The sequence below is a fragment of the Lepisosteus oculatus genome, chromosome 29 (assembly GCF_040954835.1).
Source record: "Lepisosteus oculatus isolate fLepOcu1 chromosome 29, fLepOcu1.hap2, whole genome shotgun sequence".
Lineage (NCBI taxonomy): Eukaryota > Metazoa > Chordata > Actinopteri > Semionotiformes > Lepisosteidae > Lepisosteus > Lepisosteus oculatus.
The window spans coordinates 8,865,224-8,887,057 of NC_090724.1; the positions used below are offsets into that span (position 1 = coordinate 8,865,224).

Genomic DNA, 21,834 nt, shown 5'->3' on the forward strand with positions numbered 1-21,834 from the left:
TGCACAGACCCCAGACAGAGGAAGAAAGTAACAGCGTGCAAAGAAGGAGGGAGAGGAGCGATGTACTGGGAGGGCAAATTACTGTTAAGTGTAATGTGTAGGAAAGCGCCGCGCACAATGCATCCGATCGATCAGCAATTATGGGTCCTTAAAGCAGAGACGGGCTCTATTGTTCCTGAGCAAAGCGCTGCAGCTCTGTGCTCTCTCACCCACAGCACTGGCTCACGCCTCGGGGTTCGGGGACAAACGCGCCTGCTGGGATGGCAGATTTTCCTTTCGTTAAATGGTAGTTTAAGGATCGCGCTGCCGCACTGTGCTGGGCGGTTGTGCTTGCGCGGGTGCAGCTCTCCAGCCATCCCCTGAGTCTGTCCTGCGCTGCTTGCCGGGAAGGAGCCGCTGTCTGTCTCGGGCCCATAGGGGGTAACGGAGACCGAGCTGGTCATACTCCGGGCGGCCGCTAGGGGCGGCGTCGCGGCAGGTGTTCTCGTCTCCCAGGGGTGGCGGCGGGGGCGGGGACGAGGGGGGGTAGAGAATGTGGGGACCGGCTGCCTTAGGGGCTAATAATCCCGGGGCTGGGGACGGAGGGCAGTGGGGGAATTAGGAAGGAGCTAATCTGAGGGCTGGGAGTCTTACCTCACTCTCTGATCGGTAATCAGACGAGAATCCTTGGTTGTAATCCGGGCCCCCCTGAGAGCCGATTAGAGGAGGGAGATTAAACACAAACCCTGGGAGATCTCCCCCCCCCCCTCAGCACACACCTCACAGATCAGCACAGCCGCTGAGGCCCCCCACCTGGAGCCCCTGGCCTCAGGGCGTCAGCAGGGGGGACAGGCCCGGGACATCCAGCCCCTTTCTGTCAATTCGGGGTCGCGGGGGAACAGGAGCCTATCCCAGCAGGCAACGGGTGCCAAGCTGGGGTACGCCAGTCCATCGCCGGGCAGACACGCACAGATACTCGCTCCTCAGCCACCCAGGGCACCCCGAGGGACTGGGGAGAACATGCAGACTCCACACAGACAGCACCCCAGGTCCAGAACCGGGCCCAAGGCCCCAGAGCTGTGCTCAACATTGTGGACCCCCTCCCCTCCCTTCAGACATATGCAGCGGAATTAAAGAGCTGCTGGCAGAGGATTTGCCTTGTGTGCTGCCAAACGAATTAAACAAATTAAGAGTGCCAAATGAGTTCTTAACCGTAGGGAGGTTTAGCTAATGGGCTGGGGGGAGGCGGGGGGGGGTCTTGTGTCAGAGGCGGCGCGGGTGGCCACCCCAGGAAGGGAACAAGCCCTCCTTCAGGGACTGGACCCGTCTCCGGGTCAAATCAAATGTAACAAAAAGCACACATTGTCAAGAATAAATTGCTGGAGATCGTCGGAGCGCAGAGAATCAGGAGTCGCAGCACATACAATAGCAGCAGTCAACAGGAAACATGCAGGTTAACAATAACATAAATCGGTATACAAAGGGTACACTACAGATCAAGCCACCGATATCCAAATAAAATTCAAGGAAAAGCACACATTGTCGAGAAGAACCTGCCAACGCTCGTCGAGTTGCTGGAGTGGTGCTGGAAAGGAGATCGTCGGAGCGCAGAGAGGCAGGAGCCGCAGAACTGAAGGCAAAAGAAAAAGGAGCAAGTTAACAGGATATCGGACTTGCAGAATCGATTCATCTTTTTTTCTCTTCCTTTCCGTTCTTCTCTTCCCCCTGTTCTTCCTCGCTCTTCTCCCTCCCCTGCTGTGCAGCGGACCGCAGGTGGAGGGGCATGCTGAGGTCCTGCCGTTGGAAAGGTCCGGCCCAGTCCGGCCCTGTCCAGCCAGCACAACGCTGACCAGTGCTTTTACTTTGGTCAACTCGCAGGTTACCCTGAAGGAGCCACTGGGATCCCTCTCTGCCAAGCTGGTCCCAGTGATGCAGCCCAGTGGCTCAGTGTCTTTGTGAACTAGTGTCTCAGCACATCAGTGATATTGCAACCCACCAACCCTGTGATTCAACGGCTCAGTGCCCCTGCAGCCCAGAACCCCAGCGATTCAATCTGTGAAGGACCTAGTGATTCAGTGACACAGCTCCCCAGTGATTCAGTCTGTGAAGGATCTAGTGATTCAGTGACACAGCTCCCGAGCGATTCAATGTCTCAGTGCCCCAGTGATTCAATCTGTGAAGGATCTAGTGATTCAGTGACACAGCTCCCCAGTGATTCAGTCTGTGAAGGACCTAGTGATTCAGTGACACAGCTCCCCAGTGATTCAAACTGTGAAGGATCTAGTGATTCAGTGACACAGCTCCCCAGTGATTCAATCTGTGAAGGATCTAGTGATTCAGTGACAGCTCCCGAGCGATTCAATGTCTCAGTGCCCCAGTGATTCAATCTGTGAAGGATCTAGTGATTCAGTGACACAGCTCCCCAGTGATTCAATCTGTGAAGGATCTAGTGATTCAGTGACACAGCTCCCCAGTGATTCAATCTGTGAAGGATCTAGTGATTCAGTGACACAGCTCCCGAGCGATTCAATGTCTCAGTGACACAGCACCCCAGCTCCCCAGCAATTCAATGTCTCAGTGCCCCAGTGATTCAATCTCTGAAGGACCTAGTGATTCAGTGACACAGCTCCCCAGGGACTCAATGTCTCAGTGCCTCAGCGATTCATATTACCATCATATTAGCAACCCAGGGTCCCAGCAATCCCAGCAGCCCAGCGCTCCAGCGACCCAGTGTCCCAGGCTACTGGAGCCTGAACAGGTGTGTGCTGTCCCTCCTCCAGAAACTGTCCCACCCCTCTCGCTCTTGCCCCCCGCCCGCTGGCCCTCCCTCTCCCAGCGGGTGTCAGCGCTGCAGCAGTTAGCTGATTATGCTGTGTGATAAGCTGCCTATTTTTCGAAACTGCTTGAAGATTTTCTGGCTTATCTGGGGGTCTTATCCTCAAAGCCAGCTTTGGACAACCCGCTCAGCCTCCTTAGCGCCAGGATTGGGCTCCCAGCAGCACAGCCTGATTAGGCGCTAAATAGGCCAGAGCTGTGCGGACAGGTTCACTTTCCACAGCTCCGAGGCGCCACATCCCGCACCCATTTCCACAGCTTTCCAAGGAACTACATCCCGGGAGAGTTAGAGGGTCTGATGATTATTAACGGACAGGCTCCCTGTTGTCTTGTTTAGCTCTCCTGGCTTTTAGTGGCTAATTGAGCTGAGAACCATGTCCTGCCAGGTTGTGAGAGAAGCCAGGGTATCAGCTGCCACAGCCTGGCTGAACGTCTTGTTGCAGACTCCTCCCACCCTTTGTGTAAAGAAGTGCCTCCTATTCTGTTTTAAATGCACTTTCAAGTAGTTTCCACCTGAGTCCTTTTGGTTTGCGATTCCTGTTGATTCAACACTTCTACTGTCATTGTCAACTGCTGGTCAAAGTGCACAACATTTCAAAAGTAAAACAGTACCCAGTATCACCATATATACTGAATACAAGATGGATAAAGCTTAGCAAAACATTATTACAAGTCGAAAAAATATTTGCACAATTCGAATGACCGCCTGTGATCAGTTTGGCTTTAATTTTATTAATCCAGTTTATCGATCACCTAATTAGCCCTATACAATTTCTTGTATTAGGAATGTATCTTTTCACATACCCCAGCTTGCTCTCCATGAGACACACAGATAGGGAGAGAAGCTGGGGATCAGAGCACAGGGTCAGCCATTTATACAGCGCCCCTGGAGCAGCTGGGGTTAAGGGCCTTGCTCAGGGGCCCAACGGAGTAGGATTCCTCTGCCAGCCACAGGATTCGAACCGGCAACCTTCCAGCCACAAAGCCACCACACCGCCCTGTGTCATAATAAACACGAGACATATTTTTGTGTACAAAAGTGTAAATTTTATTTGATTCAAAAAGGTCTTCACAAGCTTAGACAGTATTTACAGATTTTTTTTCTTGAGAGTATTGTCATGTAGCTTTGGAAATCAAGGAAAAAGCACTACACTGACAGCCAGTGTCTTATACAGCCCACTGACACTGGAGTGGCCTGTGATGTGTCTGTTCCACAGCCCACTGACACTGGAGTGGCCTGTGAGGTACTGTACAGTGTCTGTTCCACAGCCCACTGACACTGGAGTGGCCTGTGATGTGTCTGTTCCACAGCCCACTGTCACTGGAGTGGCCTGTGAGGTGTCTGTTCCACAGTCCACTGACACTGGAGTGGCCTGTGAGGTGTCTGTTCCACAGCCCACTGACACTGGAGTGGCCTGTGAGGTACTGTACAGTGTCTGTTCCACAGCCCACTGACACTGGAGTGGCCTGTGATGTGTCTGTTCCACAGCCCACTGTCACTGGAGTGGCCTGTGAGGTGTCTGTTCCACAGTCCACTGACACTGGAGTGGCCTGTGAGGTACTGTACAGTGTCTGTTCCACAGCCCACTGACACTGGAGTGGCCTGTGAGGTGTCTGTTCCACAGCCCACTGACACTGGAGTGGCCTGTGAGGTGTCTGTTCCACAAGTGTCAGTGTCTCTGCACTGGGGGCTGTAGTGGGTACACTGGGGCACAGTGCCGACTGGTTCTACATGAGTGAGGGCACTTGTATGGGCAGGGACAGGGGCAGGGGCAGGGGCAGGGGCAGGGGCAGGGCCCGGCGTGCAGGCAGGGCCGCCCAGCTCCAGTACACTCTGGCCGGGAGGCAGGGGAGGTAGGGGGGCGGGCAGCACCAGCAGGGGGTCGCCCCTGGCCGGTGCGGGAGGTAGGCAGGGGGCAGGAGGGGGCAGGCCAGTTGCCCCGCCACCCTGCGGATGCGTCGCCGGGCGCGGCGCCGGTGGTAGTCGCCCTTGGAGAAGTCCTGGTAGTTGGCGGGGTGGATGGCCCAGTAGTGCCCCTTCCCGCTGTCGCTCCGCCCCGCCTTGACGAAGCACTCGTTCAGGGACAGGTTGTGCCGCACGCTGTTCCGCCAGTTCTTATCCTGCAAGACCAGGGCGGGAGGGGCAGAGAGGGGCACATGGGATACAGAGGGGCAGAGAGGGGCACATGGGATACAGAGGGGCACAGTGGGGCACATGGGATACAGAGGGGCACAGAGGGGCACATGGGATACAGAGGGGCACAGTGGGGCACAGAGGGACACAGAGGGACACAGAGGTCAGACTCGGCCCCCAATCTCCCAAACCCACACCCACACCCACTGGCCATGTCTGCCAGCGAGCCTTGGAGGAGCCCGAGAAAACGGTCTCACCTTCGCCGATCTTACAGACTCAGGCTACAGTATCGGAGCCAGGAGCAGCTCTGGGCGGGACAGCACTGTAATCCGCTCAGCTCAAGCACTTGTTACCACAGTTAAAGCCGGAGTTTCTGTGCTCAGCAAGGAGCTCAGGGCGCCCAGGACAAGTGTGCGTCCTGTCAACAGGATTACCGGCCTGCTCCACATCCCACAATCGCATCAGCCCCGCTCCCAGTCTGTCCCAGCATCCCTGGCTCTGCACTGCTGCACTGTCCCAGCCTCACAGGAAAGAACGCAGATTCGGGACCCAGGACTGGAGAATCACCCAGGATTCCACACAGCAGACAAGCTGGAATACACACAGCCACACACTCACAATCCTACACTCACACACACAGCCACACACTCACAATCCTACACTCACACACACAGCCACACTCTCACAATCCTACACTCACACACACAGCCACACACTCACAATCCTACACTCACACACACAGCCACACTCTCACAATCCTACACTCACACACACAGCCACACACTCACAATCCTACACTCACACACACAGCCACACACTCACAATCCTACACTCACACACACAGCCACACACTCACAGTCCAACACCCACACACACAGCCACACACTCACAGTCCAACACCCACACACACAGCCACACTCTCACAATCCTACACTCACACACACAGCCACACACTCACAGTCCAACACCCACACACACAGCCACACACTCACAGTCCAACACCCACACACACAGCCACACTCTCACAATCCTACACCCACACACACAGCCACACACTCACAGTCCAACACCCACACACACAGCCACACTCTCACAATCCTACACTCACACATACAGCCACACACTCACACAATCCTACACTCACACATACAGCCACACACTCACACAAGACACACTCTCACAAGACATGCTCACATAAGAGCATACGGACACTTACCACTAGATTCTTCAATAGCTTCTATCCACAAGCAGTGAGACTGGCGAACACATTTAGCCATCCCCCTCGGACCACACCTACACCATCACCATCTACCTCTTTATGATTTCTTTTCTATTGCACATCTCCAGTCATTGTTTACACGTCTGTATTGTTTACATTCAAACTGTCTACATGTTTACTTGCACATTGTCTACTGTTTGTTTGTATATTGTCTTGATGCACTGTTTGCACTTTGTTTTGTTTTTTACACTTGTTTTACAATCGAGAGACTTTCTGTAAGTAAGAATTCCATTGTACCAGCACCGGTTACATATGGCAATAAAGTTCAAGTTCAAGTTCAATCCTACACCCATACACACAACCAAACACCCTCTGTCCTACACACAACCAAACACATACAATCTTACACTCACACACAACAAAACACAAACAATCCTACACACACACACAAACCAAACACACACAATCCTACACTCATACACACAACCATATACACACACAATCCTACACACACAATCCTACACACACACACAACCAAACACTTCATCCAACACTCACACATATAACATACATGCACTCACATGCACGCCCACGCACTCACACGGCTCTGAGAGTTACATGTTTGAGCTCTGCTTCAGGGTGAGCCCTCTCTCCACTGCAGGGACTGGGAGCCTGTCACGTCCCAGTGCAGACATCGAAACGCATCACACGCTGGGGGAAAGGCTGAGAGCAGGCTTGCTCCAGCACTGGGGAGCACTGGGGCAGGACTGAAAGCCCCCAGCCCACGGCTACTGCCCCCGGCGATGACATCTGGGTCTCGGCAAGACCAACACCGACAGAAACGTCTTGATACAATAGATGATCTCACAGCCACTGTCACTGAAGCATCCTTAAAACATGTTTCTTTTGCGTCTCAGCATCAGCTCACTGTCACAGCGCTGCAATCGGACCTGTGGATCCAGTTTAATCCGCCTGAGACAGAACCAGCACCAGCACCAGCCCTGCAGTGAAGCTCACAAGTCAGAGCACTGCAGTTACACACCACTGCCACAGGCTGTGACACTTAATGATAAAACTAAGTGGCAGTTGGAGACTTTTCCATTCTTTTTAACAAAACCACTACCTCCACAGCCATAGTATTATACTGATATGACACCAGGTTCAAAGCAGTCTGGGGCTGTACTTCACATCTCGCACGTTGTATAACGATACCGTACAGGCTGAGCAAAGCATGTTGCAATCAGTGTTCGCCAGAGCAGGATGTCAGGACCTGCAGGCACTCTCACAGTCCAGACCTCAGAGCGTCACAGGGCCACCACCTCCCTGCAGCACTGCTGGACCTCCAGGACCAAGACTGGACCCCTCTGACCTGGTGCTTTTGGGATCCAGCCACTGAGAGCTGGTGTGTGGGGAGCAGACTGGTGCATCATCCAGGTGGATGCTGCACACTGGTAGTGGTGGAGGGGAGACCCCATGACCTGTAAAGCGCTCTGAGTGGAGTGTCCAGAAAAGCGCTATAGAAGTGTGAGGAATTCCTGTTCCATCCCAAGTGTGTCCATGAGACCATCAACCTTATTCCTTTCTTAGTGAGACACAGGACATCTGGATGTTGAGTGTTATGGTACATTACTCAAGCCACTGGCCTCAGTTCAGAGCCAGTCACCTAGAAAACAGCTTGCAGTCGGGATAGAAGACCTACACCTGAAAAACACCCATCCAGCCCGCTGGGACGTCACCAGCTTACTGGATCCCAGCAGCTCCTCCAGCCTCTACCTGAAAGGAGCCAGGGCCACAGTATTCGACCACCTGGCCAGGCAGCTTGCTCCACACTCCCACACCTTTTGGAGTAAAGAAGTTCTTAGACTTAAAGCCACTTCCATGTCGTTTCCCCTTGTGACCTCTGGTTTGTGTTTCACTGCCACTCATGAAGAAGACAAACACTTCTGCCCTGAATGAAATCATCAGACCAGCCATGTAGCAGAGCTCAGGTGGCCCTTGGGCCGCTGTAGCAGACAGCGGGCAGGTGAGAGCTCAGAGCTGCCGGAGTCGCTCTCCCGGGGAGCTGTATGCGGGCTGTTTCAGCGTACCCCCGAACCCTGGCTTGCAGCATTCATCCAATTATTCAATCAGACAAAAAAAACACAACTGAGCTGCAAACAAAGCGCTGCAGATCCTACAGCACACCTCGCGGGAAGAGAGCCCATCAGATGAACTTTAAAAGGGATTAAAAGGCGTCCAGTACGTGCACCTGCAGCACTGGCCCGCCCGGGGGGGTACCTTGCTCTTGAAGTAGGGGTAGTTGTCCATGATCCACTGGTAGATATCGCAGAGCAGCAGCTTCTTGTCCCGGGAGGCCAGGATGGCCGTGGAGATGAGAGCAATGTAGGACTGGCCGGGTTTGTCTTGGGGGCCGTCCGAGCTGCTTCCTCCCCGCTCTGCGCCCCCTTCCTCTTCACCCTCGCCCGCCTCTCCCCCGGGGGCCCCCCTGCTCTGCGGTCTGGGGGCGTCCCCGTCCGAGAGGGGCTCAGGACCAGGGGGCGGCGGCTCTGCCCTCCCGGCGCCCCTGTCGAACAGCAGGTTCTCGATGCTGAAGCTCAGCCCCGGAGGGTCTCGCCCGCCGCCGCCGCTGGCCATCCGGCCCCCCCGCTGGCCCTCAGTCACAGCGCTCGCCCTCCGCGTCAGACTGCGAGAGGGACCCCCGTCCCCCCGTTCCCAGCAGAGCTGCCCCCCCTCCAGAAAGCAGAATCCCGCCCCGAGCTCCGGCAGTCGCATCCGGCCAAAGCCCGGCTTTCGGACGGGCTGGACCGGAGCAGGAGAATCCTGAGCCTCGAGCCCCTCCGGTGCAGCCGTCCGCGGGGCCCCCCCCGACCCCCAGGGGTGCGTCTTCCTTGTGACCGAGACTCCCAGTGCCCCGCTGGTTCTGCGGGAGCTGGACGGGCTGGTGTCCCCCTGCTGCTGGCGAAGGCCGGCCTGGCGTGCCCTCTGCCCACTCCTCTGGCATGCAGGGTGCTGGGACCCCCACCTTAAATACAGCCGGCCGCGCCGTTCCGCCCGCGGGGTGGGCAGGGGGAGCGTCCTACCCCTGTGCAGTGGGAGGGAGGGGATTACTGCCCCCCCCCCGGCAGTAATTAGTGGGGATTACGCGTGCGGCTCAGCAGACGAAGGTGTTTACAAGCCTGCTGCTGGGACACCCGGAGCTGCTTCGCTGGGGCTCAGTCCGGCTCTAATCCCACTAAACCACTTTTTGCTGGGGCCGAGGGGGGGGATAAGCGGCTCGGGGTATTGATTTTCCGAAGGCGAATGTGTCTCTGCAGGCGCCCGCCGCGCCCGGGGTTCCGGGGGTCTGCGAGGAAGGGCGAGGCCTGGAGCCTCCCGGCGCGGATCGGCGCTCTTCCTCCCTGCCGCGAAGCTGGAGGCACGCGAGGCTCTTGCACATGTCTCTCTGTTCTGACACCCAGCTCCGCCTCACATATTAAGAAGATCAGGTCACTGGATTGGCCATTGACAATTTCTTACATTAGGAATTTGTCTTTTCACAGACCCCAGCTTGCTCTCCATGAGACACACAGACAGGGAGAGAAGCTGGGGGTCAGAGCGCAGGGTCAGCCATTTATACGGCGCCCCTGGAGCAGTTGGGGTCAAGGGCCTTGCTCAAGGGCCCAACGGAGTAGGATTCCTCTGCCGGCCGCAGGATTCTAACCGGCAACCTTCCAGCCACAGGCACAGAGCATCCCCACCGCCCCTATTAGCACGACCAGACCCTGTGCTTGAGGTCCAGCAGCAGCTCACTGGAAGCCGAAGGGGAGCAGGACAAGCGATGCGTAGGCACTGCCCTGGGGGTGCGGGACGAGCCGGGAAGCTGACGGATGTGGTCCTTCTAACGATGAACACGCCGCCGCCTACTCTCGTCAGGAAAGCAGGACTGCAAGGGTTAAAAACTCGTTCATGTCTTCCGAGCTCCGAGCTAATGACCTGTCCTCCCAGCGCCTTGACGAGCAGCACTTCTGTCTTTCAGATCTCTGGTCCTGTTTCTCAGCCAGGAGACCCGGCCAGCAGGCTCTTGAACCCCTGGACACCCCCGCAGCATCACACCCCACAAGACTGACCCCAATTCACCACTGGGGGGGGGGTGTCTGTCAGGTAAAACTCAGCCCAACTGCAAAAACCAAACACCACTAAAATCAAGGAACGCAAAACCGAAAATATTAATTGGAAAAAAACATCAGGAATGACAACCCCAAAACGTGTACCCCCCCCCAGAAAAAAAAACTAATTCCCCAACTGGGGCTGCATTCCTCCTGCAGACAACTCCCGTCCGCTGTGCAGAGGTGGCCAATCCTGCTTTCAGCAGCGGAGAAGCACAGAGCAAGAGGAAGGATCGCAGGCGGGCGCTGAGTTCAGGTCTGCGCAGCGAGCAGCGGAGCGAAACGCCCAAGACTGCCCTCCAGTGGCCATCCTTAATACTGCAGGCACATCCACTGCTACTTTTCCCCCAAGTCAGTTTAGGGTTTAACACCGGAAAAATAAAGAAATTCATATTGGATTCTCTACAGTAGCAATATTGTCGAAGCAGCAGTAAAATCTTAAAGCCGCAACACTTACCACTTCTCTCATGCCCCAGGACACACAGAGTGAGGCTTGAGGTTACTGCACCACCTTGCAGGACAGCTCAGAAACAGCACCTGCAGTGGTTTAACATGCTGGAGAACTGAAGCGAAGCTGATGAAAGATTCATGCTTCAGATTCTCCTTGGTTCACAGACTCCAGGGCTGCAGACCGCAGCAGGAAAAGCCTGGGGTTGCTTTACAGTCTAGGCCGGCGACAGGAAACCCTAAATCCCCCTTGCAATAAGACCCCCAAAAGATCAGGACCACGATGCCCTCTCCTCGTCTTTCCACACAAGTGCTGAAGTGACTCAAGCACTTTGTTAATGATGAACTTGCATTAAAACCCATTTTAACAGAACTCGTGAACAGGGTAGAGCCCCTGAGCCTGTCTCTCGATCTTACAGACAGGGTTCTGATCGTGAAGAAGGTTCTGGCTCAGAGGAAGGAGGCCCTTCAGCCCAGCTGAGCCATTTGGAGCCATTTGATCCAAGATCTCATCCAGCCGTGTCCTGCCAGCACCAGGATATCAGCTTCAACGTAAAAGCTGGGTACCCTGTTCCCTACACCCACAACGCTTTGTGTAAAGAAGTGGCTCCTGTCACCCATTTTCAAAGCCCTGCCCCCTGCCCCCTCCACAGATCACCTGTGCAATGAGGTCAGGACGTTTCCTCTTCTCTGGGGGCCGATATTCACATTTTTAGAACAAACCAAAAAAACTTTCTGAAGAAAAAAAAAAGGCATCAGCCCCCCCGCCGGTCGGACACAAGGCAGCAGAGAGGCGGAAAGCTAGCGGCACAAATCACAGCTTGATAAAATATTATTTATTAATTTTTTTGTTGGCTTTTTTTTAATATGAACATATAAAAAGACACTTAAACATTGAACATGTACACCTGGGACTGCGAGCCCCCGCCGGCCTGTCCGTCCCACCCCCCCACCTCCCTCGCTCGCTCATCCCAGCGCGGTGGGGAAAAGACTGGGAAAGTGGGAATTACTGGATTTTGCAGCGGTGCTGAATTCACCTTTTATTAGCTTTCAACACTGGGAACCTGGGGAAACACTTGCTTGGTTTTGAATTCCCCCCAAGCCAGTCGGACACAAGTTCTCGTTCTTTTGTTACAGCATTTCTTACAGACAGCGTGTTGGTACAGTACAGAGCTGGGACTGCTGGCCCTGCTGCAGGGGGGAGCGAGAGAGCCTGGGGGCCGGGGGGGGTGTCCATTTCCTAGAGGACAACATCCCTCCCCAAGACGCAGGAACACAAGCAGACTGGGCCGCTCGCCGCCCACTTGAGCCCAGCGCGACCCGGGAGAAGAGAAGAGCTCGGACCGGACCGGACCGGGGCCGGAGCTGGAGATCCGTCCTCGCGGCGCTCCGGTAGGGATCGCTCGGCGTGGTCAGCGCTCGGAGACGCGTCCCTCTGGGGGCTCCTGCAGCTCCGGAACGGGCCCCAGCCCCGAAAGCGCTCTGGGGGAAGTCCAAACGTTCCCGCGGGACACCAGGGGGGGGTGAAGGGCCCTCGGATCGATTACGCGGCCGGACCCCCTGGCCGGGGGGGGGGCGGCGGGGCGGCTGCAGAGGATCGCTTCTGGGGGGTCCGGTTTCTGTGGGAACGGGGGTCCGGGTTCGCTCTACGCACAAGACAGACTAGCACACATCAACCGCATGATTAGTTTTAAAAGACGACAGTAAAACCTGGAGCAGTGGGGGGCAGGGGGGGAGACACACAGCAGAGCGGAGGGCTGGCGACCCCACCAGGCCGGGAAACCGGACCGCGAACCGGGCCGGGCCCAGCTCCGTGCCCATCTCGCCTCGGGACAAGACACACGGCCGCGACAGGCGAGAGCAGGAGACCGGGCCCGGCCCGCTGGGCGCATCTCCAGCGCGACGCCGCACTATCGACGTGCCCGAGGACAAAATCCCGTTAGAAGAGCAGCTGAATCCGGATCCTGTCTGATCAAATCGAGGAGCCTCAGCCTCTCGAACCCACGCTGCACGCCTGGAACGGGCCGGACGCAAACACGGAGAGCCAGGGACAACGTCCCACAGCGCCACCCCCCCAAAAAAACACCAAGCAGGAACTTCAAGTGCCCCCTCCCCCCCCAACACACGGCAGGGTACCCCGCATCACTTCAATCTCAGAATACCCCCACGCGCCCCCCACCCCCCCCCCACACACACACACTACAGCAGGTGTGGTACCGGGGTAGGTCTCCACTCACCACACTTTTTAAACCACCCCCATTCAACAGAGCGATCTCTCCAACCCCCACTGCGCGCTCGGATCTTCCCCCAGGGAGCCGACTGCTTCGCGTGACTGTGAGGCTCTGCGGCGCAGAGAGAAACACAGCCGCGCGATCGCGAACCACGGCGGCCTACCGCGGACCCGGGTGCCCCCCCAGGCTGGGCAGCGCCTCCCGGTCCAACGCCTGAAACCGGCTGCCACTGAGCAGCAAACTCAAGACATGCTCCGCCCCTCCCCGGCCCGCCTCCTGCCTCAAGCCCCACCCCTCTCTCCACCCACCACCTCACTCCAGGTCCCACCCCCCACTCAGGTCCCGCCCCCCTCCACCCCCACTGCCAACAGAGCCGCACAATTCCACATCATCTTCCCCGGATCTCTGCCGGAATATCACTGCCGCCGCCACTAGGACAAGAACTCCACTCCGCGCGAGGAATCCCACGAGGGGTAAGAAAGTCCATAACCACCCGCCCCCCCCCCTCACCACCCTCCACGAAAAAAAAAAATCAAGTTTTAAAATTAAATAAAAGTCAGCTGCTGTCCATCCAGCCCTCTGTCCCGTGGTGAGGGGTTCGTTTCCACAACAAAAACAATCCAGGGAGAATCCCCTCCTGGCTTCGCGTCCTCCGCTCCCTGGAGGATTCAGGCCCAAGTGCTGCTTGCTGCATTTCTCTTGCTGAGACTGAGGTAGGTGATCATCTTCTCGGGGGGAGAGACGAAACGAAACCGGACCTCCGGGTCGCGGCACCGCAGCGGAGCTCTGCTGCAGAGGAAAAAGCCGGGATCCATCCCGCATCCCAACGGCGAGTCCCAGGTCAGCGTCCTGCACCCTACCTCACCCCCACAACCCCACTTTCAGATGAAGTCTCTGAAATCAGACTTATCATTTTTTTTTTTTTTTGCACGTCTTTAAGCTATGAGTTTTATTAAACTACTACAGGAGCACGACGACGCGCCCCCCCCCCCGGGCACCCATCCTCTCCCGCGAGAGAGAGCGGTCCGAGCCCCAGAGAGGAAGAGTCACAGCTGCGAGCCGAGGAAGAGGGGCGAATTCCGGGGATGGAGGGAGGGAACCTGGTGCCTCTCTGAGCTGCAGGGAGAAACACAGGAACTGGGAGCAAGGTGGGGGGGGTCTGGGGGTGCCCCGTTGCACAGTAGTGCGCAGAAGAAGCCAGGCGTTGGACTGGCCTCCAGGACATGTCCGCAGTGGAGAGAGAGTGTTTGTGGGGGGAGGGGAGGGAAATTATTTGCTCCATCACTCCCTCCCCAGTTCGCCCCCAAGTGCTCTCCCGTCCAGCGACGGTCAGTAAGCAGTGACCAGGTCCTTGTCGTAGCCGTAGCGCCCCCTCTTGGGGGGAGGGCTGTCCTGACTGTCCTCTGTGTCCTCGCTGTCCCCCGCCCCACCTCCCTCCTCCTCCTCCGAGGAGGAGTCCAGCGTCAGGTCCACCACGGCCGGAGCTCCGCCCACTGCTGTCTTGCCGCTCAGGCTGGTGCTGCTGTGGGCCGGGGAGTGGCCGTTCGCCTCCGGGGAGCCTGCGGGGGGAGGCAAGAGGCAGGCTGGGGTTAACGGAGCCTGCTCCTCTCTGGGGTGGCACAGCGGCGCGTTGGGGCCCCGGGTTCAGTGCCTGACCTGGGGTGCTGTCTGGGTGGAGTTTGCATGTTCTCCCCGTGTTCTTAGCTGCTGGGTTAACGGGCTTCTAGGAAAAGAGCGCATGTCTGCCCTGTGAGGGACTGGTGCCCTGTTCTTGCTGGGATACTCTCATTTTCCCTTCTACATTTTCCCTTCCCTTCCTCAGCTTAGTAACCCCTCCCCCCCTCCTCCCTCTGTTCTTACACATGTCCAGCAGGGGGCACTCTGGCGTGTTGCTGCGCTCCCTCTCTCTGTCCCTCTCCTTCTCCTTCTCCGCCCGGATGGGGCGCCAGGAGCCGTCGGCCAGGTACTCAATCTCTTCCACGTCCTCGGTCTCCTTCAGGATCTCCGACAGCAGCCTGGTGGGGGTGGAGGGGGTGTCAGGGTTAGATCGCCGGCAGCGGCCCGAAAGCCGCGCGGCGAGAGAGGACGGGCAGGACGCACCCGTCGATGATCAGCAGCTCGAAGGGCGCGGGCTTGTCGCACACGGGGCAGGTCCAGGTGGGCTTCTTCTCGTTCATCTGCAGGAAGAACACGGCGTCGAAGCACTGCAGGTGGGCGCAGGTCAGCACGCGGCACGGCACGCCCAGGCGCATCTTCACCAGCTGCAGCGGGGCGAGAGGGGGCGGGGGTGAGCGCAGCTCTTGGGACGGCCCGGCCCACCCTCCCCAGACAGGGCCCCCCGGAGGAGCAGCAGCTCCCCTCTGCAGCTGGACCGCTGCCCAGACTGGGCGCAGACTCTACACACGGCGTCCAGCGGGCTCAGCGGAGCGGTCAAGGCGCCAGGAGGACACGCCGGCCCCGGCGGCCCCCCGGACTCACCGGACAGATGAGCGACACCCTCAGGCCCGTGGTCGCGATCTCGCTGTCGGGGTCGAACCGCAACTTGTCCTGGACTAGAAGCAAAGACACAGAAGCTTCAGAGAGAGGGGAAAAAAATCCTTTTATCGGGGATGTGAATTCAGGCTCGGAGGGAACCCGCAGCACAGACTAACAGAACGAGGGGGGAAGGGCTACACTCTGGCCACGGGTTAGACAAGCGCGGGGGAGGGGAAGGCGAGGAGGAGCTGGAGGTCACAGAAAGCACCGGCCGTGATCCTACTGAGTTCTCTGCAGCGTTCCGCACTCTCCACCGAGAAGCGCTTCAACTTGCTGAAGAGCTCCGCCGACGTGAACACCTGGACCAGGTAGAGCGCCACGCAGTACCGCTGCGGACAGAGACAAGCGGGTCAGGCTGGCCGCGGCGCCGGTGTCGCGCGGGGCGGGGCGGGGCGGCGGGCGGGGGCGGGGGCTCACCTTGCCGAAGTTGCCCCAGGTGACGGTGACCCGGTTGGTGGCGGTGGACAGGTGCAGCCAGGGCGTGATGTTGATGGGGCGGCAGGGGCGGCGCGGCTCCACGCCCGGCTTGTTGGAGGGGTAGTAGCCCTGGCGGCCGCAGACAAGGGCAGAGGTCAGCGTGGCGGCGGTGGCGGTGGCGGTGGCGGGCCCCCCCCCCCCCCCCGAGCGCCAGCCCCACCCCCCCCACACCACCACCGAGCGTCAGCACACTAACTCTGCCCCCCACCCCCCTCCCAACCCTCACCCCGGGGCTCCACAGTCGAAAGAGCCGCGCGGAGGTCCCGCCACAGCTGGGCTCGGCTCACCGAGGGGGAACGCTAGCCGAGCCCCAGCCGCCCTGCCCTTCGACCCCACCGGGCGCCCGGGGAAGGAGCAGGGATAAGGGGGTCATGCCAGCGGAGGCGTACCGGGACGTGGCAGTAGCCCTGGTTCACTTTGACAGCGATGTTGGGGGGATACTGGTCCTCCTGTGGGCAGCTGGTGTCCGTGTAGCAGATCCTGCAGAGAAGCACACAGCTGGAGTGACTCGGCAGAAACCAGGAAGGGACGCGCGGCAGAAAAGAACAAAGACTTGCGAAGGGTTACAGCGATGACAACATCCCTATAGTGCCCGTGTCATGAGAAACTAACTTGGCTGCCGAGATCCCTCCGACCTGGAAAAGTTCAGTAAATCGCAGCTGATCCGGTGAGTCACTGATCAGCGAACATCACTACTGCTCACACGAACCAGTCTGCGCTGCCTAACCCTGTGGGCATTCACACCCCTGACCTACAGGAGAAAGGGGCCGGCATCTGGATTTCTGTCTGTAGTTCGTATCCCGCGGCCGGCAGAGGAATCCTACTCCGTTGGGCCCCTGAGCAAGGCCCTTAACCCCAGCTGCTCCAGGGGTGCTGTATAAATGGCTGACCCTGCGCTCTGACCCCCAGCTTCTCTCCCTGTCTGTGTGTCTGCTGGAGAGCAAGCTGGGGTCTGTGAAAAGAAATTCCTAATGCAAGAAATTGTATATGGCTTATAACGTGATCTTATCTTATCATACAACATTGATCGGTGCCCTTAAACATGTCTAACACTGGAGGCAGTTCCTACACTACAGTATTCCATGTAGCTACTCAGGAAATACCACTGCAGTACCTTTTCCTTTTTCCACACTGTGCCTTATTTCCCCTCAAGATAACTGTCAGGCACCGAGACTGACTGGCGTGTGCTGTTCAGTACCCGAGCCCTGATCTGCTCGAGCACCTGCTCCATAACCGGTCACTGCTACATCCTGCAGCTCCAGGGGCGATTAAACACTGGACAGCGGCCTCCCTCCAGCAACCCCTGAGCCGACCGCTCTGCTACGGGAGCGAGGGATGGGATGAGGGAGAGACTGGGGCTGCCCAGCCCGAGGAATTCTATCAGAGCCCGGTCGATAATGTGAAGATCCGGCTGGGTGCCCCCTTTGAAGACTGCAGTCTAGCTTTTCTGCTGTGGCACCACGCTGGGGTCAGGCTCCAGTTTTCCCCCCACATCAGAGGATACACGACCTGCACTTCCAAAAAGCTACCAACGTACAACCATTACAGATATTTAACCTCTGGGAACATTCAATATCTCAAAGCACAGCAGCGGTGTGAGCCTTGAGTATTGCACTCAAGTGTTTCCCAGGAACAGTGATCCCGTATTGAGCCTCATCTTCCTGCGACAGAGAGGGAGACAGGCGAGATTCCCCAGAGAGAGCACACTCACCTGAGCACCACCTGGACAGACTTCACCCCGAGGCGCAGCTCCCTGGAACAGGAGACAGAGCGATCACTCAACACGGTTCTCTCTTTTTTTTGGCATGTAGGACATGTAGGTATTAAAGCACGAGCCTGTAAATGTCCGGATAGTAACCAGATGAAGAAGAGGTGGGTATTGAGCTCCTGCAGGTTTGGGAGCAGAGAGAGAGAGAGAGAGAGAGAGAGAGCTCACCGAGAATTCCTGATCTGCTCCACCTGGCTCTGGGACAGCTCAAAGGTGCACGGGCTGTCCTGGAGTTTCTCGCTGTTCTGGGGCACTAGGGAGACAGAGAGACAGTTACAGACCAGACTCGGGAAAGCTCTGCCAAAAAAGACTGTATCCCAGCGGCCTCCCCCTGGACCTGGGCAGTGTCTGTAGGTTTTCCAGGTCTCTTTAAAGCAGCAGCACCTGCAGGTTGAAGCTGTTCAATTGGTCCAATTAAGCCACTAACGAGCATCTTCAGCCATCAAGACCTTGGCTCCAATAAAAACCTGCAGTTTGCAGGGAAGCCGGAACCCGGGACCTGTTGGACAGTCCTGCTCCAGCCCAGGTGCTGCTGAAAAGACCGAGAATCTTGTCTCCAGTGAACTTCTGTTCACAGGGGTCACTGAAGGTCGGAAATCGCAGAATAAGAGAAACCGAACTACAAAGCAAACAGCAGGAAACAGAGGAGGGAGAGGGGAGACCACACAGGAGAAAGGGCACGGCCAGCAGCTCTCCCGGACGGGTCGGGGGGGACTCACCGAGCTCGGTGGGGTGCAGCAGCACGTCCACAGTCTTGTAGAAGGGCAGGGGCACCAGCTTGACGTCGGTGGGGGGTGTGGCGGCGGTGGCGGTGGCGGCGAGGCCGTTGAGGTAGTCCGCGCCCTGCGGGGGGGCCGGGGCCGGGTGCGGGGGGCTGCGGGCCGGGTAGGGCGCCTGCAGCAGCTCGGGGGGCCGAGGCCGCTGCGCCAGCCAGCCGGGCGCCTTGGGGAAGCGCGACTCGTACAGCTGGCGGATGGTCTTGAGCAGCTCCGGGCTGCACTCGCTCTGCACCAGCCGCAGGGCCCGGCCCACCAGGTCCTGCTTCAGCCCGCTCTTGCTGCGGCCCATGGAGGACAGCAGCGTCTGCAGGTCCGACACCCGGAAACTCTTCACCATGTTCTGCGGGGCGGAGAGGAAGACAAGAGACGCTGAGCACCTCCTCTCCGGACCCTGGACCCCCTCCCCGTCCCCCCAGACTCGTCGACATGCGCTGGGCGACCTCCTCCTGCTGCACCCCAGAGCCCCAGAGGGCTGTCTCCAAGGCAATTGGGGTCCCCTCTCCCCTCTCCCCGAGAGGGGACCGATCCGGACTCCACCCCTTCCTCTTCAGAAGCGCTTTGCCCGAACTGGATCTGCCTGCCCTTTGCACCGCGGGCCGCACTCAGAACCCTTGTTCTTTACTGGAAAGCACTTTAAAAAGCAGCTTTGAAAGGCGCTATATAAAACAAAAGATCCGCACGCAGCATCGACTCCTCTCCCCAAGCAGGAGACCAGAGGCACCGCTGTGGAAACTGGCGACACCGGGCAAGCCCTCCCAGCGCCCGGCTGCCTCTCAACACAAGCCCTTCACCCCAGGACGAGCCAGCCGGACTCGTCTTTGCTCCGCCTGCGTGCAGCCCGCAGACGCGGCCGGACCCTTACAGAGCAGCCGACACACCCGCCGGGGGCTCGGACAGAAACCCACGGGCACAAGACGTCACGCCAGCGGAGCCCGAGAGGACTAAAGGCGAACAGGGCTGACGACTTCTCTCAATCAAACAGCACGGAGTTCTCTCTAAATCCATCCGGCGAAAATCAGACTGCAACAACAGTTATGATCAGCTTTGAAGCGGGGCTTCCGTCTGCGTCGGCTGTTGCCCGTCTGCACACCGGGGCGCTGCTGGCTCTGCTCAGCCGGGGAGCACCAGCGCAGGGGGGCTGCTTTGCATCTCCGCCGGCTGGGGACCAGGCACGGGTGACGGCAACGACGGGTCGGGACTCCTGCGCTGCTCGGCGTCTCCAGCCACAGACGCCGACAAGGGTGCGCTCATCGGGGTCACCGCGGCGCCCCGGCCTCACGCTGGCGCCGGCCAGGTGCCGAGCCCGGACACCGGCCCTGCAGCTCCCTTCCCCCTGGGGGCAGCGGACAGGTCCGCCTCTCTCTCGCCGGGAAAAACACACCTCGTCGCTGTCAACCCGTGAAGACGGAAGCCCCTCTCACGCCGCGCAGGGTCCCTTCAGCTGCAGGCACACGCCGGGTGCGAGGTGCCGAGCTTGCAGGAGGGGAGTGAATGATTAAACCCGAGCCGCTCCGACTCCCCGCTGGCGGATGTTTTTATTTATGGATCTATCATTCATTATCCCATATGCCAGCGACCCCTCTTCACAACGGCTCTGCCCCCTGGCGTGAATCTCCCTGCCACCCCCAGCCTCGCCGCGCTGGGCTCCCGCCCTCCCCAGCCTCGCCCGAAGCCCCCGCTCGGCTGCCCCGGCCGCCCCCCGGCCCCTTGCCCAGCCGCCCGGGAGAAAGCAGCTCTCGACTTGCCATCGCTTCCACTAGCTCGGCCGCCATCTTCCTCCAGCAGCCCCGCGAGAGCCAAAACTAAGAAAGCGAGCTGGCCGCCAATGAGAGGCCGCGGGGTCACGTGCGGGGGAGCCGGGCCCACCAATCGGCGCACGGCCCGGTCACGTGGTGCGGGGGACTGCGCAAGAAAGGGGCGTGGCCGCTGGCTCTTAAAGCGACAGTGTTAGCAAAAAGTCGGGTCACACTTCCACATAGGCTGCCAGTGGCGCGCTAGGCCTCGGCACCCTAAAAAGGCGCATGGGCTGCCTGATATCACGGGGTGCCACCTTTTAGAGCTTGATAACCCCGGAATGAACGTGCGCTCCGAGGCAGCGCCAGGGTCTTCTTACATTAATCGCGTTTCTTTAGCGGTGTCAGTCGGAAGACAGCATGAGTCTGGGAGACTCCAGTCCGTATCCAGAATTCTACTTCACACCTCGCGTCCAACCAAACGGCTTTAGGAGAAGGAATGCAATGTGCGTTTTTAAACAGGTCCAACATCTTAATTAGATCATATCTTTTTTTCTTATCGACAGAAAGGCTTATGGAAATGTTTTTGTCTGGAAGGTTTGTAGAAACCAGTGTCTGATATTTTGCACTTTGTTAAAAAGATGGAAATGAGTGTCAGAATTGTGCATTCTAGGAGCTGGATCCAGGAATCCATTTCCATGTCTTTGAAGCTGAACAGCTCTTGTAAAACTGAATTAGTTAGGAAGGACACAAAGATACGCACACCCTGTAACCCCAAGTCCTTCCACAGACTGTTCATTCGGAATGATGTGCCAGGCATGACATCTCCAGCTCTAGGCTGTGGATAATACACAGTCGCCCCACCGTTCATGAAACCTTACTTTTTTTCCCCCATTTCCATGTTAACACACCAATTTCACGAAGACACACAGACTTTCGCAGTAACACACACTAACACACAGTAACACACAGTGTGAACATGTCTGGCCAGTGAGCAACCCCACCAGCAGGAGGAGGGTGGAGGAAAGATGAAGATGGTGAATGGCTGTGCCGGATCTCCCATGGGGCCGTGCTGGCACAGCTGCTAGGGCCTAGGACATTTTTAGGGCCTACGAAGGAGGGAAACACTCCTGACTGACGAGCTGAAACAACATGCTTGCTCCACATCAACAATCCCACGCTCTCTAGCAGCTGTTCTAGAAACTAGAAGTGTGGAAGTGATGGTCTCTCGACTCGCCCCATCAATCGCCTGGTTTAGCATGAGAAGAGCGTAGAGAGGTTATGAGGAGCCATCGTAAATAGCTGTCAGTGTTTGCTGTTTGTCCTTGTAACCCACTGAAAACTGAAGTACCCCTCCTTAATTCTTACCGCGTGTGTGTGTGTGTCAGTGTGTGTGTCAGTGAGTGAGTGTGCGTGTGTGTGTAACCCCTTCAAGGAGTTTTAATCTCTGTCTATCAAGTCCAACAGGCGGAGGTAAATAAACGAGTTGTTGTTGGCACATCAGGGGTGTGTGAGCTCCATTCTGTGCGAATCCCCCGGTCCTCACAATAGT

The 21,834-nt window shown here is 57.7% G+C and overlaps 2 protein-coding genes across 3 annotated transcripts; both read right to left on the reverse strand.

Moving 5' to 3' along the window:
* Nucleotides 1-3,854: 3,854 nt before the first annotated feature.
* On the reverse strand, nucleotides 3,855-9,146 carry foxq2 (forkhead box Q2). Its single transcript, XM_015365345.2, has 2 exons — nucleotides 8,445-9,146; nucleotides 3,855-4,935 (listed from the first exon to the last, which is right to left on the reverse strand). Exons 1-2 carry the CDS (start codon nucleotides 8,937-8,939, stop codon nucleotides 4,543-4,545), a joined length of 888 nt encoding a protein of 295 aa, XP_015220831.2. The 5' UTR covers nucleotides 8,940-9,146; the 3' UTR covers nucleotides 3,855-4,542.
* A 4,197-nt stretch (nucleotides 9,147-13,343) lies between these two features.
* On the reverse strand, nucleotides 13,344-20,375 carry pias4a (protein inhibitor of activated STAT, 4a). 2 transcript variants are annotated; one of them, XM_069185998.1, is made up of 11 exons: nucleotides 20,295-20,375; nucleotides 18,490-18,889; nucleotides 17,939-18,023; nucleotides 17,714-17,755; nucleotides 16,392-16,482; nucleotides 15,943-16,071; nucleotides 15,749-15,854; nucleotides 15,469-15,542; nucleotides 15,091-15,251; nucleotides 14,851-15,005; nucleotides 13,344-14,549 (listed from the first exon to the last, which is right to left on the reverse strand). In XM_069185998.1, exons 1-11 carry the CDS (start codon nucleotides 20,319-20,321, stop codon nucleotides 14,320-14,322), a joined length of 1,500 nt encoding a protein of 499 aa, XP_069042099.1. In that variant the 5' UTR covers nucleotides 20,322-20,375; the 3' UTR covers nucleotides 13,344-14,319. The 2 variants fall into 2 exon arrangements, with proteins under 2 accessions (XP_069042099.1, XP_069042101.1); XM_069186000.1 differs by lacking the exon at nucleotides 20,295-20,375 and adding an exon at nucleotides 19,931-20,265.
* Between the last annotated feature and the right edge of the window lie 1,459 nt (nucleotides 20,376-21,834).